This window comes from Schistocerca gregaria, chromosome X (assembly GCF_023897955.1).
Source record: "Schistocerca gregaria isolate iqSchGreg1 chromosome X, iqSchGreg1.2, whole genome shotgun sequence".
Taxonomy (NCBI): Eukaryota; Metazoa; Arthropoda; class Insecta; order Orthoptera; family Acrididae; genus Schistocerca; species Schistocerca gregaria.
The window spans coordinates 373,693,757-373,709,483 of record NC_064931.1 but is presented as its reverse complement, the minus strand read 5'-3'; the positions used below and the strand labels follow the sequence as shown (position 1 = coordinate 373,709,483).

Here is a 15,727-nt window from a genome sequence, read left to right as displayed (position 1 = left end):
CTTTCCCTCAGAACTGTAAAACTTTTCAATCCTGTGAATCGTAAAGATTTTATACGCCAGTATAGAACATCCTGGCACTTTAGGACATGAAACCCAGCAAAAAATGCATTTTCGAAAGATATTTGATGCATAGCAACATTTACGTTGCATATTTTTGTATTACGAAAGTATACATATAAATTTCACCAAACACAGCATATTAGTTTCCGAAGCACTGAAATTGAGGTTGCGATACACTTTTGTCAGGCATGTTATCTCACCAGCAAATGACAGAACATAGAAAATGTGGTTTAGTCACAGTCAATACCAACATCATTGTTCAGTAGTGTGAACATAGACAGGAAAAGTTCATGGTGGTTTTTTATTTTTTATTTGCTTGTGATACCCTTGTGGTGAGTTATTATGGTAAAACATGGTGTGCTACCAGTCTATAATTTATTCAAAAATGGTGTTCTGCAGATTTAAGATGCAAACAACACAAATTAAGAAATAACATCAAGCCCAGGCGAGGTACCAGAGAAGTCTTGAAACATGTCTTCTGATTTAAAAACAGTGTTTCACGGAAAGAAGATATGCAAAATTCTGCAAAGCTTTTCAGTGTTGTTTTTGGGAAGCCAGTTTTCTTGGGGAGTACCACTACTTTATAATCTAATACTTGGTTTTTTGTTATGGCATAATGCCACATGTGCCTGAAGATGAAAATGTGCACTTAAAATTCAGTGAACAGTTGAAATTAGGTAATAGTGTATAATGGAACACTTCATTTCCAATAAGCTGATTGCCTTTGTGAAAAATATTAATGAAAGCCAAATTTCTTTAGTAAACTTACAAAAATAACTTCATTGTTCTGCAAAGCAATTAATGCTTGATTACCAATAATATAGAAATAAAAAAGAATCAGAAAACTGCAACTAATAACATATTTAAGTCTTCTGTAATTATGTGAATGTATTTTAATTCACTTGATAGCTCCCAGCCAGAGATATCCATTATATTTTCATTTGATGTGAGAGCTGAACATGAAGAGAGAACAGCAAACCCACAAAACACAAACGACGGCTACATGGAGACTACTCCACACTGTAATGACTGCTCCGTGCATGAGTGAACCTCGCAGCTTGAGCACATCCGTAAATTTTTTCTGAGCAGCATCTGGCTACCTGCTGTTACTTCTTATACAGTTAATAACCACATTCCAAGTAACAAGAATTGGAAGAAGGTGCAGCTCATATGCAACTACAGCTCAGCAGATGCATATGAGGCAGTGGGCAACTGCTCAAGTGAACCTAATTGAAACAGTTGTCACACCATGCTCAGTGAAATCAGTTTGCTGTTATGAAGTATTGCATAGTCTTTACCCTAAAGCCTTTGACACATTTTGCTGTTGGTGGATGCTTGTTTGCAGACTGTGTTTTGTTATTGTAAAAGGCACATTTTCTTTGCAAAAGTTTTATGTTGGTGTTTTTCTCTCCTTTATGTTTTAGTCCTGCATGATTATTCTGCAGTAGTGGGCTAAATTAAAATTCTTTGTTACAGTATCAGTTGTTACCTTCAAAATTACAAAAATTTAACTCAAAACTAAAACAATGACAAATTGTCAGAATTCTAAAAAATTCATGGGTTTCCCTGCTTTTCTCCTAGATGAAACAATTCCATGTTTTTTCCCGGATATCCCACTTGTTTTGGGGCATATACACCCTGTTATAGGTCCACTTTGATGTATGTCTTCCTATCTGTGTGTCCACCAGACTTAGGATCCCTTCTTCTCAGGAATAGGTAAAGGTATCAAGTTTAAATTTATGTTGCACACTAAGGTGAATAATCCCTTAGTAGTGTGAAAAATTTACACTTTCGAGACAATGCAATCAAACGATATGGCCATTTATGTCAACCTACTGTCGCACCTGTATGTTTTTGCATATTGTAATATAACAGCAACTGCTTTTCCAATCCAAACATAAAATATATTTACCTGCCCCTGCACATTGTTGAGAGCAGCAGTTACCCACTGATCTCCTTCAGTAACACTGCTTGAAGCGTTAACTACAGCTGGACAACCAGATTTCTGAAACAAATCAATACTGAGTTTCATGAAATTCATCAAGCACCTGAAGATAATTTGTGAAGAATTGTATAGTCACTTTTATCATGTATCCACACATAATGACAAGGATTTAAATCTTAATGCACATCAACCACTGCTACCACTTCAGTTTATACACTGATAAGCCAAAACATTATGACCACTGAAACTTCCTGGCAGATTAAAACTTGTGCCAGCCTGAGACTCAAACTCAGGACCTTTGCCTTTCGCGGACAAGTGCTCTACCAACTGAGCTACCCAAGCACAATTCACGACCCACCTTCACGGCTCCAGCTCTGCCAGTACCTTGTCTCCTACCTTCCAAACTTCAGAGAAGCACTCCTGCGAAACTTGAGTGAATCATGCTTGGTTAGCTCAGATGGTAGAGTACTTGCTCACAAAAGGCAAAGATCTCGAGTTCGAGTCTCTGTCCAGCACACAGTTTTAATCTGCCAGGAAGTTTCATATCAGCACACACTCCAATGCAGAGTGAAAATTTTATTCTCGAAACATCCCCCAGGCTGTGGCAAAGCTATATCTCCACAATATCCTTTATTCCAGGAGTGCTTGTACTACAAGTTTTGCAAGAGAGCTTCTGAGAAGTTTGGAAGGTAGAAGATGAAGTACTGGCGGAATTGGAGCTGTGAAGATGGGTCATCAGTTGTTCTTGGGTAGCTCAGTTGGTAAAGCACCTGCCTGTGAAAATCAAAGGTCCTGAGTTCGAGTCTCAGTCCAGAACACAGTTTAAACCTGCCACAAAGTTTCATATCAGTGCACACTATGCAGCAGAGTGACACCTGGTGGTGTCATTAGCACGCAATGCAGTAGCAAATGGGGGGGGGGGGGGGGGGGGAGGGGTGTTTGGGAGTTGGGAGAAGAGACCAAACAGCGAGGTCACTGGTCTCATCAGATTATGGAAGGACGAGGAAGGAAGTCAGTTGGGCCCTTTGAAAGTAACCATCCCGGAATTTGCCTGGTGTGATTTATGGAAATCACAGAAAACCTAAATAGATGGGGTATCACGTCAGCAAAGATATGGGCTCCAAATAGGGAAATCCATTGAGAGAAGCAGCTTTGACAAAGAGTAGATAATTATTACACAGAGCCTGTGAGTCAGTATCTCAAATTTTCATGTGCAAATGTCGTGAGCATCTATGGCAAGAGGTAGAATGACACAAACTACCACTAGGCACTATACGGTTCAACATCCGTGACTCTTCACAGAACGTAGAGTTTGGAGGCTTCTCTGCTCTGTAAAGTAGGATATATGGTGACCTGTGGCATCTCTGCCAAAAGAGCACAATGCTATTGCACACACAAGTGTTTCAGAGCAAAACATTCGTCATACATTGTTCAACATGGAGCTCTGCAACAGACCACACCTACGTGTTCACATGCTGAACAAAAGACATCATCAATTATGATTGCAGTTGGCACGGGACCATTGGGAATACCCTGTCAATCAATGAAAATGTGTTGGCTTTTACAGTGATTCACATTTTTGCTACTCCAGGTCCATGGCCATCTCCACAAAGACCATCACCAAGATGAACAGCAGCTCAAAAAGTGCAGCATGACACAGACACAGGCTGGTGGGAGCAGTATTATGCTGTGGGAGACATTCTCTTATGCTTGTATGGGACCTGTGGTAGTAATCAAAGACATGCTGTCAGCTGCAACCACCTGCAGACCTTCATGTTTGATGTCTTCCCCCACGGTGATGTCATCTTTCAGCAGTATAATTGTCCATCTCTGGGAGCCATAATTCTACTACAGTGGTTTGAGGAGCATTAAAGTGAACTCATGTTGATGTCTTGGGGACCAAATTTGCCTGATGTAAATCTTATGGAACTGATCTGGGTCGCTATCGGGCTGCACCACTGCGTACACAAATCAGTGGCCTCTTGCATATGCGAATTACATGACCTTTGCCTACACATCTGGTGCCACATACATCCATGAACCTACCAACAAACTGTCAGATCCCTGATACGCAGAATCAGTTACGTATTTCATTCCAAACAAGAACAAAGAAGCTATTGAGTACATGGTTGTAATCTTTTGGATCATCACTGTAATAGAATAGCGCATGTTCCACATGTATCAAGGAGACACACCCTGTCCACTGCCCAAGAACTGTGGCTAAGGCACTTGATGATGTTCAGTACCTTCAGGATTCTGGCTTTCTAGTCTCACAGGTGTTGCAACCATGATAACCGGTAGTCAAAAATTAAGCTCAGAAACCGCACTGTCTCTCTAAAACGTAGGATAGTCTCCCTCATATTCAAGGAAGGCAAGTTAAAAAGACAACAAGAACAATTAAAATGAACTCACACACATTTATCAGCAAAAAACTGGATACCCATCTTTGCAGACCACTCCTCTAGCCTCCGCACTTTAAGGCGATACTCTGGTAACTACTGGGACATGTGCAGTCCTCTTCTGGTTTGAGGAGATGGATCAAAATTGCCTCCCTCATGGTTGGTTTAAAAGAGAGGGTGGGGCGAGGGTGGGGGGTGGGGGGTGGGGGGTGGGGGAGGAGGGGGACGAAGGGACCAAACTGTGTGGTTATTTGTCCCTTGTTCCCAGTAAAATAAATACACAAGGGAAAGAAGAAAATAAATGAGATGTAAAGCTCAATAACAGGAGAATGGAAGAGCCAGAAGAATGACAAAGGACAACCAACACTACTATGGACAAAACTGGAAAAGAAAACCACAGAGAGAAGCAAGAAACAGAAGAAACAGGTAGAAGAGATAAGAACAAGAGAGCAGATAACCGTGGCTGGCCAACTACGAGAATAAAAAGGAAAAGCCAGCCACTCTGTGACACACTGAAACATCCAGCCTAAGAGCATTAGAGTGGACAACACAAAGGGACAAAGGACATGCACTAAACTTATATAGAATGAAAAAACCCACCGTCATGTATAAAGTCTAAAACTAAAGTAGCTGATGACGAATCATCACCTAAAATTAATATCAAAGAGTCCGGTAAATGAAGAGTCTGTCGCAGGGCAACCAAAGAAGGACAGCTCACCAAGATATAGGCTATTGTCAGCCAGGTGTCACACCAACACTGAGGTGCGTCATCACGGCACAGGAGGTAGCCATGTATCCCCCCAAGTGTGGCCAATGTGGAGCTGACAGACAACCACAGAGTCCCTAGGAGAAGCCCATGTGGAGGTCTTCCACACATTCGTAATCTCCTTAATGGCACGCAGTTTGCTTGCAAACTGCGGTTATGTCATTCTATCTCCCGAAGATGCAAAACCCTGCGACATAATACTGAACGCTGGTCAGATGCAGAGAAACCAATCTCCATAAGCGGTTTCTGCATAGACTGTTTGACCAGCCTGTCGGCAAGTTCATTGCCTGTGATTCCAATATGACCTGGGGTCCTGACAAACACCACTGAATGATGTTCCAGGGCAGAGACAGACTCCAGGATCATCACTACCAAAGGATGACTCCTGTTGCTAGGCGAACGCCAGAGTGGTGCACTGGGTCGAGTAAACATAACGCTGTGGGCACTGCCGGACATAAACCAGACTCCCATAGTTAAGGCGGGATTGAACAAGGGCTCTGTAGAGCAGCAGCAGCAGCAGCAGCAGCACGTCCATTTAAGCTGACGAAGGTGAGGAAGCCAAGTCAATCGGGAATCGAAAACCAGACCCAAGAATCGATATGTCTCCACTGCAGTGAGTGCAACATCATTAGGGTAAAATTCTAGTTCTGGATGAATGGTACAATGCCAACAGAAGTGCACAACATATGACTTTGCAGCCAAAAACTGGAAACCGTGGCCTAGGGCCCATGACTGCGCCTTATGGATGGCTTCCTGTAGGTGCCACTCAGCAACACCAGTACTGGTGTAGCAGTACAAAATGCAGAAGTCATCTGCATACAGAGAAGGTGAGACAGACGGCCCAACAGCTGCTGCTAGACCATTAATGGCCACTAAAAATAGAAATACACTCAATACAGAACCTTGCGGGACCCAATTGTCCTGGATATGGGGGGAACTAAGGGAGTCACCAACTTGGACACAGAAAGTATGAAGCAACAGGAAATTTTGAGTAAAAATTTGGAGCAGGCCTCGGACTCCCCACTCGTATAATGTGGCAAGGTTATGATGTCTTCATGTCGTGTCATACACTTTCCATAAATAAAAAAAAAAGACTGCAACCAGGTGTGGCATCTGGAAAAGACTGTCTGGATGGCAGACTCAAGGGACAGAAAATCATCAGTGGTAGAGCAACCCTGGCGGAAGCCACACTGACATGGAGCCAGTAGATCATGTGACTACAGGACCCAACCCAATCACCGACACACCATATGTTCCAGTAGCTTACAAAGAAAGTTGGTGAAACTGATGGGCCGGTAGCTATCCACATCAAGCAGGTTTTTACCGGGTTTGAGCACCGAAATGATGGTGCTCTCTCACCGTTCCAATGGAAGATGCCATCGCACCAGATCTGGTTGAAGATAACAAGGAGATGTCGCTTGCAGTCAGATGAGAGATGTTTAATCATCTGATTGTAGATCCGATCTGGCCCCGGAGCTGTGTCAGGGCAATGTGAAAGAAGGGCACTGAGGAGCTCCCACTCTGTAAATGGGGCATTATAGGATTCACTGTGGCGTTTAGTGAACGAGAGGACTTTCCCTTTCAGCCGCCGTTTGAGAATGTGAAAGGCTGGAGGGTAATTCTCCGATGCAGAGGCTCGAGCAAAGTGCTCAGTAATTGCGTTTGCATCAGTAGATAATGCGCCATTTATGTTAACATCGGAAACACCTGTTGGGGTCTGGTACCTGAAAACATGTTTGTTCTTTGCCTAGGCTTGGGAAAGTGACATTGGCACCCAATGGTCGAGAGGTATCTCTCCCAACACTACTGCTTCCATCGTTTGATAAGTTGGCAAATGCAGGCACGGAGCTGTTTAAAGGATAGCAAGTGCTCCAGGGAAGGGTGCTGCTTATGCCACTGTAGAGCTGGTCGACACTCCTTAAATGTTCAGCAACTTACAGCAACTACCATAGGACTGTCTTTTGCCAGGGGCACCCTAAAGAGCACGGGATCACATTTTCTACTGCAGAAATGACTTTTGTAGTCACCTGCTCAACCATCACATCAACTTTACCGTGTGGGGGAGATTGAATGGTGACAGCAGAAGTGAAAGTTTCCCAGTCTGCCTTGCTTACAGCCCATCTTGGTAGAAGTCCAGGGGAATGGCGCCGGGACAGTGACAGGAAGATGAGGAAGTGGTCACTACCACACAGGTTATCATGTACTCTCCATTGCGGGCGCTAAAGACCACACTGTTGAGTGCCCATAACACCATATCCATCCATCCATCCATCCTACTCTCCAGTGGATAGATGGGAAAGTCCTGGGCTGCAAATTGATAAATCAATGGTCGGGTAACTACCATGAGCCACACTGAAATGTGTGCCAGCCCCAGTATTTAAGAGGCAAAGGTCAAACTGAGACAGGAAAGTTTCGACATCTCTGCCTCGGCCAGTAAGTACGCTGACACCCCACAAGGGGTTTGTTGTTGTTGTTGTCTTCAGTCCTGAGACTGGTTTGATGCAGCTCTCCATGCTACTCTATCCTGTGCAAGCTGCTTCATCTCCCAGTACCTACTGCAACCTACATCCTTCTGAATCTGCTTAGTGTACTCATCTCTCGGTCTCCCTCTACGATTTTTACCCTCCACGCTGCCCTCCAATGCTAAATTTGTGATCCCTTGATGCCTCAAAACATGTCCTACCAACCGATCCCTTCTTCTAGTCAAGTTGTGCCACAAACTTCTCTTCTCCCCAATCCTATTCAATACCTCCTCATTAGTTACGTGATCTATCCACCTTATCTTCAGTATTCTTCTGTAGCACCACATTTCGAAAGCTTCTATTCTCTTCTTGTCTAAACTAGTTATCGTCCATGTTTCACTTCCATACATGGCTACACTCCAAACAAATACTTTCAGAAACGACTTCCTGATACATAAATCTATACTCGATGTTAACAAATTTCTCTTCTTCAGAAACGCTTTCCTTGCCATTGCCAGACTACATTTTATATCCTCTCTACTTCGACCATCATCTGTTATTTTACTTCCTAAATAGCAAAACTCCTTTACTACTTTAAGTGTCTCATTTAATAGTCTAATTCCCTCAGCATCACCCGATTTAATTTGACTACATTCCATTATCCTCGTTTTGCTTTTGTTAATGTTCATCTTATATCCTCCTTTCAAGACACTGTCCATTCCGTTCAACTGCTCTTCCAAGTCCTTTGCCGTCTGACAGAATTACAATTTCATCGGCGAACCTCAAAGTTTTTACTTCGTCTCCATGAATTTTAATACCTACTCCAAATTTTTCTTTTGTTTCCTTTACTGCTTGCTCAATATACAGATTGAATAAGATCGGGGAGAGGCTACAACCCTGTCTCACTCCTTTCCCAACCACTGCTTCCCTTTCATGCCCCTCGACTCTTATGACTGCCATCTGGTTTCTGTACAAATTATAAATAGCCTTTCGCTCCCTGTATTTCACCCCTGCCACCTTTAGAATTTGAAAAAGAGTATTCCAGTCAACATTGTCAAAAGCTTTCTCTAAGTCTACAAATGCTAGAAATGTAGGTTTGCCTTTTCTTAATCTTTCTTCTAAGATAAATCGTCTAACAAGGGGTTATAGGCATTAAAATCTCCCAAAAGTAGGAAAGGTTTAGGGAGTTGATCAATCAGTGCAGCGAATACATTCAGGGGTACTGCACCACCTGGAGGAACATATACATTGCAGACAGGAAGCGTCATCCTTATTCTGACAGCCACAGATTCACTAAAGACTGAGTTTGGACACAAATGCAAACTCCACCTCATACTTGATTATAGTCGCTATGGTTTGTGTAATATCCCTTAAAGCCGTGGAGGGCAGGGGTCTGCATTGCGGGGAACCAGGTTTCCTGGAGGGAAATGCCGAATGCAGGTGTATAGCTTAACAGTTGGCGTAGCTCAGACAGGTGGTGGAAAAAACCACCGCAATTCCACTGGAGGACAACGTCATCGTGAGACTGGGAAGGCATGAACATTCAATGAGGCACTTTACACCTCAGGGGCACCTGCTACCACCGACTTATTGCCTGAGCAGTCTACATCCATTGTGTGTGAGTGCCTGGCGAGATTTATGACCTACGGATGCCAGAACCTCCACCTCATCCTCAGACACAGAGCTTGTAGGTAGCGGTGGTGTGGGTGCCACCACAATTCCCTTGGGCTTGGGGATCTTTTTGGATCTCTCTCGCTGTTCCTTGGGTTTCCCTGGCTGGGAGGACTTCACTCTCTGGGACTGAAGACAAGCATGAAGCCCTAGGGCCACCTGCTTTTGGGCTCTTCAACCACTTGTGGGTGTCATCTTTCCCACTAGCAGAAACATGTGAAGGGAGTGACCATAGGGACCCCATCCTAGCGAGATGAGCAGAAGAAGTTGTACGCTTCTGCGCCTTAAAAGTGGGGATGGATGTCACCAATGGTGATGGGGAAGGGGGGGGGGGGGAGTGTTGCTCCTGAAGTAGGTGGTGCAGGAGCAACAGGGAGGGAAGTGCCCTCACCATCATGGGGGCAGGTGTAGTCTTCTGGCTCTGAGAGGTGACTGGGGCTGGCGGAGCTGATGGGACTAGAACTATTGTAGCGGTGACGTCTTGTACTCCATAATTTTCCTTTCTTTCTGGAAAATACTGCTGTCTGGCGAGCAAGGTGAATGGTGCTCTCTGCAGTTGACACAGGTAGGAGGTGGGGCACATGGAGTATTGGGATGTGATGAGCGTCCACAATCTCAACATGTGACGCTGAGGGTACAGCGGGAAGACATATGGCCGAACTTCCAGCATTTGTAGCACCGTATTGGGGGAGGGATATAGGGCTTTACATCACAGCGCTAGGCCATCACCTCGACCTTCTTGGGTAATGTATCACCCTTGAAGGCCAAGATGAAAGCACTGGTGGCAACCTGATTATTCCTCAGACCCCGGTGGACATGCTGAATGAAATTAACACCTCGCCGCTCTAAATTGGCACGCAGTTCATTGTCAGATTGCAAAAGAAGGTCCCTGTGAAATATGATACCCTGGACCATATTTAAGCATGATGGTTACAAAAACATCCCGCAGCTTGTCACAAGCGATTAACGCCAGTGATTGGGCAGAGGATGCTGTTTTGATCAAGACTGAGCCAGATCTCAATTTGGACAATCCCTTCACCTCCCCAAACTTGCACTGTAAGTGCTCAACAAAAAACTGAGGCTTCATCATCATGAAAGATTCCCCATCAGCTTCCAAACATACAAGCTACCGGGGCCAACAAGAGCCACTGCTATCCTTAGTCTGACGTTCCTCCAATGGTGTGGCCAGGGAGGGGCACGATTTGGGGTCGTACTTCTGTGTGTTGAATTGAGCCCGTGAATGCTTAGAAACTGCTGGTGTTTGACCACCAGCAAGAGATGATGTACTATGCTTCATTGTATGTCATCCATCCCGATGCCACCCACTCCAACCAGGGGCTCTCTCCACGGGCACCACCCAGCCACAGCAAAGGCCACCTGGCAGGATGGCCATTGCCAGGAGTCCTGATTGCCCCAGGGGGATGGGCATCTACCCCTTGGCATATGTGGGGAGTTAACAGTGCAGGCATCAGTAGAGCAATCCCTGTGTGGTCAGGTGGCTACAACAAACAGGGTACATGGCAGCCCCACCACAATGGACTGGTTACTTTGTTGGATATCAGGTGCAAACAAGTCCATTACCACCGTCAGTGCAAAAAACAATACTGCACAATGGATGGAGGGTGACCAAGCCTGACAGCTGGAAAATGAGCAGAGGTGCAGATCCACATCGATGTAGGACATGAAAGGTCACAGCGCACAATGGACGCAATGCACCATGTAAGGTGGCCTTGCCCTATTGGCTCGCTCTCCGAGAAAATTTTGAAATATGGATGTCAAACCCCACAGGTGACCATAACACGAAGTCCAAAACATGAGACACTCCTTTTAGTCCCCACTTACGACAAGCAGTAATGCCTTGGGCCTATTCTAACACCAGAACCCACAGGGGGGAGTTGGGGAAGTTGCCTGCCTGCCATATAAGATTCAAACATTTGAGGAGAGCTTCCTTTGATGCCGCTGACAAATGTCGAAGCATGTAGTACCCAATTTGGTCATGACCGGGTGCAGTGTCATGAATCTCAGTCAGTGGCAATTCGACTCTCAGATGGAGAAATGGGAGTTGTAGGCCTCAGAACTGTTGTACCTGAAGTCCAACTTTTCACTCTCTACAGTGACGAAATACCTGATCCTTGCTTGCATTGGCAGTAGTTCATGCAAAATGTTTGGCCAATGTCTCTGTGTTGTTTAGAGGCACTCATGTTTCAGCACTGCTGCTATCAGTAAACAACTGCATTTACAGGAAATCCTCCGATGGCTTCCCATACTTCTATAGATGAAGTGGAATGATTGATAGAGTCCAGGAACGCTTCCCATGACCTTTTTTTACTCTCCCTAATGATGTGTTGAGCCTTCGCCCTCATGACTTGAAAGGTCCTAAGGTTTCTGCTTTCGGTCGGCATTTAAAATGTCGAAGAACTGCATGCCTTTCCTAGATCACAGAATGGCACTCATCTGTCCACCAAGCTACTTATTGCCTTTTACGGATCATGGAATGGCACTCATCTGTATACCAAGCTACCGGTTTCCTCCTAAGATTACCTGAGGACTGTGGGATGGAGAGCCAGTGGCACAATGGATCACTTGTGTCATGCGATCCATCCATCCTTGGGTGCTGTTGCAGTGTTCGAACACAGGGGGAAGTGGTCACTAGAATGAAGGTCATCAATGTCCTCCCACTGAACAGAGTCAGCAAGCACGGGAGAACAGAAAGAGAGGTCAATAGCTGAGAATGACCCAGTAGCACTAGAGAAATGTGTGTGTGTGTGTGTGTGTGTGTGTGTGTGTGTGTGTGTGTGTGTGTGTACCTATGTTGAGGATGCATAGCTTGTGAGACATGATGAGGCCCTCCAAAAATGAAACCCCAAGGGCAAGCATTGGTCCAGCCTCACAGGACATGATGGGCATTGAAGTCTCCCAGGAGGAGGAGTGGTCGCAGGAGCTGTGCGATAAGATCCGTGAAAGCCTCAGAGTCTAGTGCATCTTGTGGAGGCAAATACAGTGAGCAAATGGCGATCCTTTGACACATGAATTTGAACTGCAACTGTTTGTAGGTCAGTAGGCAAGGGGAGAACAGAGGAGTGGTGTGCATTAGTGACAATCACTGTGACACCTCCCTTGGCTGTTTCCCCCTACGTGTCTTCACTGCAGTACAGCGTATATCCCTGTAGCACAGGAACATCTGTATCTTTAAAATGTGTTTCTTGTAATCAAAAGCACAAGGTGCGTACCTGTGGTACAAGTTTCAGTTCCTCCACACGAATCCTGAACCCATTCATGTTCCACTGTAGTATGGAAGCCATGTCATTGGTGCGGTTTTAATTTACCCCTACCTTTGCACCAGGGACGTGAAGCACTTAAGGAGGGGGGAGTGGAGGGGCTGACTGGATCCAAGGCATCCAACTCCATGATACCATCCTAATCAGTAAGACAGGAAAGGATGATGTCTGACAGCACTTGGGACAGTTTTTGACTAAAACATCGTGAGCCTTTCCCTGCACCCTGTCCCTTTGAGAGCACTGAGAGGCACACTGTTTTCTTGTGTCTTCTGGGTGCTTGATGTGGAACTGTTGGTCTTTCCTGGTGCAGCTACCTGGATTTCTTTGACCTTACTCTTTTCCCCTTGACATGTACATGTGCAAGTACAGGTGCCTTTGGTGGATACAGGCACACTATGCGTCGTCTGTGCCAAAGTGTGTGCCTTGGGAATAGGTTTCTGCATCATTGTAGAATATGAAGTGACAAAGATAGGAGGTTTTGTCGCTTTACATTGTTTTTTGGATTCAGCTTAGGGGATCCACTTGGTCACTTTTATCTCGTGTATTTTGCATTCTTCAGCAAAAAAAGGACAGTCTCAGCTCAAGACTGGGTGGCTCCCAGAGCAGTTGATGCAGATCGCCCGAGACAGACAGTCAGTCAGTCTCAGCATCATGAGTGGCTTTCCCGCAGTTCCCGCATATCGTTTCACCTCCACAACTCATACAATTTGGAATGTAAGGCTGAACATTAAGTTGAAGGAACACTGCCACAAGATGTTCAGGCAGTGTCGGAGAATTGAATGTGATAACAAAAGTGGCAGTCTTTTCAGTAGCTGCATTATTCCTGCGTATTTTATTGCCCTACATTGACCACTCCCTGGGATGCCCATTCTTGCTTCAGTTCTGCTACGTCCACGTCAATGATATCTCAAGCATGCAAAAATGCCCTTACTGGAGTTGATAGAGGTATGCATCTCAACAGTGAAATCATAGTCACCCTGTTTCTGCAGTTTCTTAGGAAGGTCTGCCTGCTTTGACCTGTTAGTTTTGACCAACAATGAGCCATTATGCAATTGTTTTATAGATTTTAATGTTCCTGCAAGGCCTTCCAAACCCTTATGGATGTAAAAGGGGGCAGTTTCTCAAATGTTTCCCCCTTCCTCTTTATCACCAAAAACACATTATTATTCATGAGTCCATGAGGCCTGTTACTGCAGTCCAAAGTATTCTTATTATCAGGAGGACTAGCCCCTCTCATTCTTTTGGATGAATGTGTGTGAATACTACCAGGCAGTACACCCTTCCCGCTGGGAGGAGAAGAAAATGATTTTGATGGTTCCATTTCTCAGTAGTAATAGTAGTAGTAGTAGTAGTAGTAGTACTGACAAGTATTACTTAATTATTAGATATAATACCTAAAGCATCATTTTTAAAATAATGTAAATTATTTGGCTCTTTTTCTGATTAACTAAGTAGTGAAAATTATTGCCGTTATATCAAGTTAAAACTGGGATACAAATTAAGCTAATATATAACCAGTAGTAGCATTTTGGTGACTATATAAGATATTCTGATTGATACAGACCCGCCCAGGACATCAACTTTTTTATCCACTCAGCAAGTAAACATGTAGTTTCACTTAACTTCTAATGCCCATTTTTAGGTGTTGGCAATAAATACACCGAGGAGTCAAGGCAATATGACCACCCACTTAATAGCACATTGATCAACCTCTGAGAGCAATTCAGCAGTGATTCTGCATGCCTTAGATTCAACAAGTACTTGATAGGTTTCCAGAGGTTTATGGCACCAGATGCCTACACACAGATCACACACATCCAGTGATTTATGGGTGCTTGATTTGTGGGTGTGGAGCTGGTGCCTGATAGCATCCCAGCTGGGCTTCATCGGCTTCAGATATGCCGAATTTGACGGCCAAGACATCAATGTGAGGTCACTATCATGCTCCTCAAACCATTGCAGCACGGTTTTGGCCTTTTGGCATGAACAGTTATCCTGCTGGAAGATGCCATAGCTGTTGAGGGAGATGTCAAGCATAAAGAGTTCCAGGTGGTCCTTAATAATGTTCACATAGTCCACAACTGTCACGGTGCCTTTGATTGCTACCACAAGTCCCATGGGAGCCCAGGAGAATGTCCCTCACAACGTAACATTGCTCCCATCGGCCCTCGTCCATGGCCAACTGTGTGTTTCAAGCAGCCATTTGACAGGATGACAGCACATCTGGACATGACCATCAATCTGGTTCAACATTAAATGGTTTTCATCTGACAAGGCAACATAATTTCATTGATCCATGGTCCAATTTCAATGATCCAGTGCCCATTGTAATCATACCTGACAATGTTGTTGGGTCAACAGGGTTGGGGTTGGGGCAGGGGCCAAACTGCTGGGTCGGCAGTCCCAGCCAACATGGGAACATATGGGGGTCCTCTGCTGCAGAACACCATCTCCCACACTTTTTACTCAACAGTGTGCTCCAAAACACTTGTCCCTGTGATAGCAATGTACTCTGCCATCAGATCTGCAACAAATCACCCCCTACTTGCTTTAGAGAGAGGACAAGCTGCCAGTCCCTACATTGATGAGGTATAGATGTCCAACTTCTTGTCATCTGTCATGGTTTCAGCATTCTTCAACCACTTTTCATAGATGCTCAGGACAGTAGCATACAAGCAGCCATCCAGCTTTGGCATTTCCAAGATCCTCAATCCTGGGCACTGGGGCACAACAACATGGCTTTTTCCAAAGTCACTTAAGTCAGCGAATTTCCGTATTTGTGTCACTATTGTCACTAGAATGATTCCTCATTCGTCTTAGCTCCACTCACATACTTCTCTCATCAGATCACATGCCCTCAGCACCACCAGGCAGCATACAACCTAGCAGTTGGCAGTGGTCATAATGTTTTGGCTCATCAGTATATTTAGCTTACATTCTTCAGCACCAGTTAATGATTTACTGTATGTATGTCACTGATGCCCAGTTTGTTTCTTTTTTAATCTGAGATAACATTTCAGCAGTTAAATGAAATAAAATAAGAGGCTAATTCAGTCTTTTTTTATATGACAGAAAAGGTCAGAGTAATAATACTCCACAACCAGACAGATAGAATATTTTTTTCCTCCTCATTAAACAGATGACTT

The 15,727-nt window shown here is 44.6% G+C and overlaps 1 protein-coding gene across 19 annotated transcripts in view; it reads right to left on the bottom strand.

Annotated features, from left to right (window-relative positions):
• LOC126299135 (uncharacterized) overlaps positions 1 to 15,727 on the bottom strand; it is a 450,753-nt gene that overhangs the window by 170,953 nt on the left and 264,073 nt on the right. For all 19 annotated transcript variants that reach the window (XM_049990880.1, XM_049990898.1, XM_049990882.1 and 16 more), the window contains exon 19: positions 1,973 to 2,065. In XM_049990880.1, the coding sequence (XP_049846837.1) occupies positions 1,973 to 2,065 (93 nt within the window). The remainder of the gene's footprint in view (positions 1 to 1,972; positions 2,066 to 15,727) is intronic.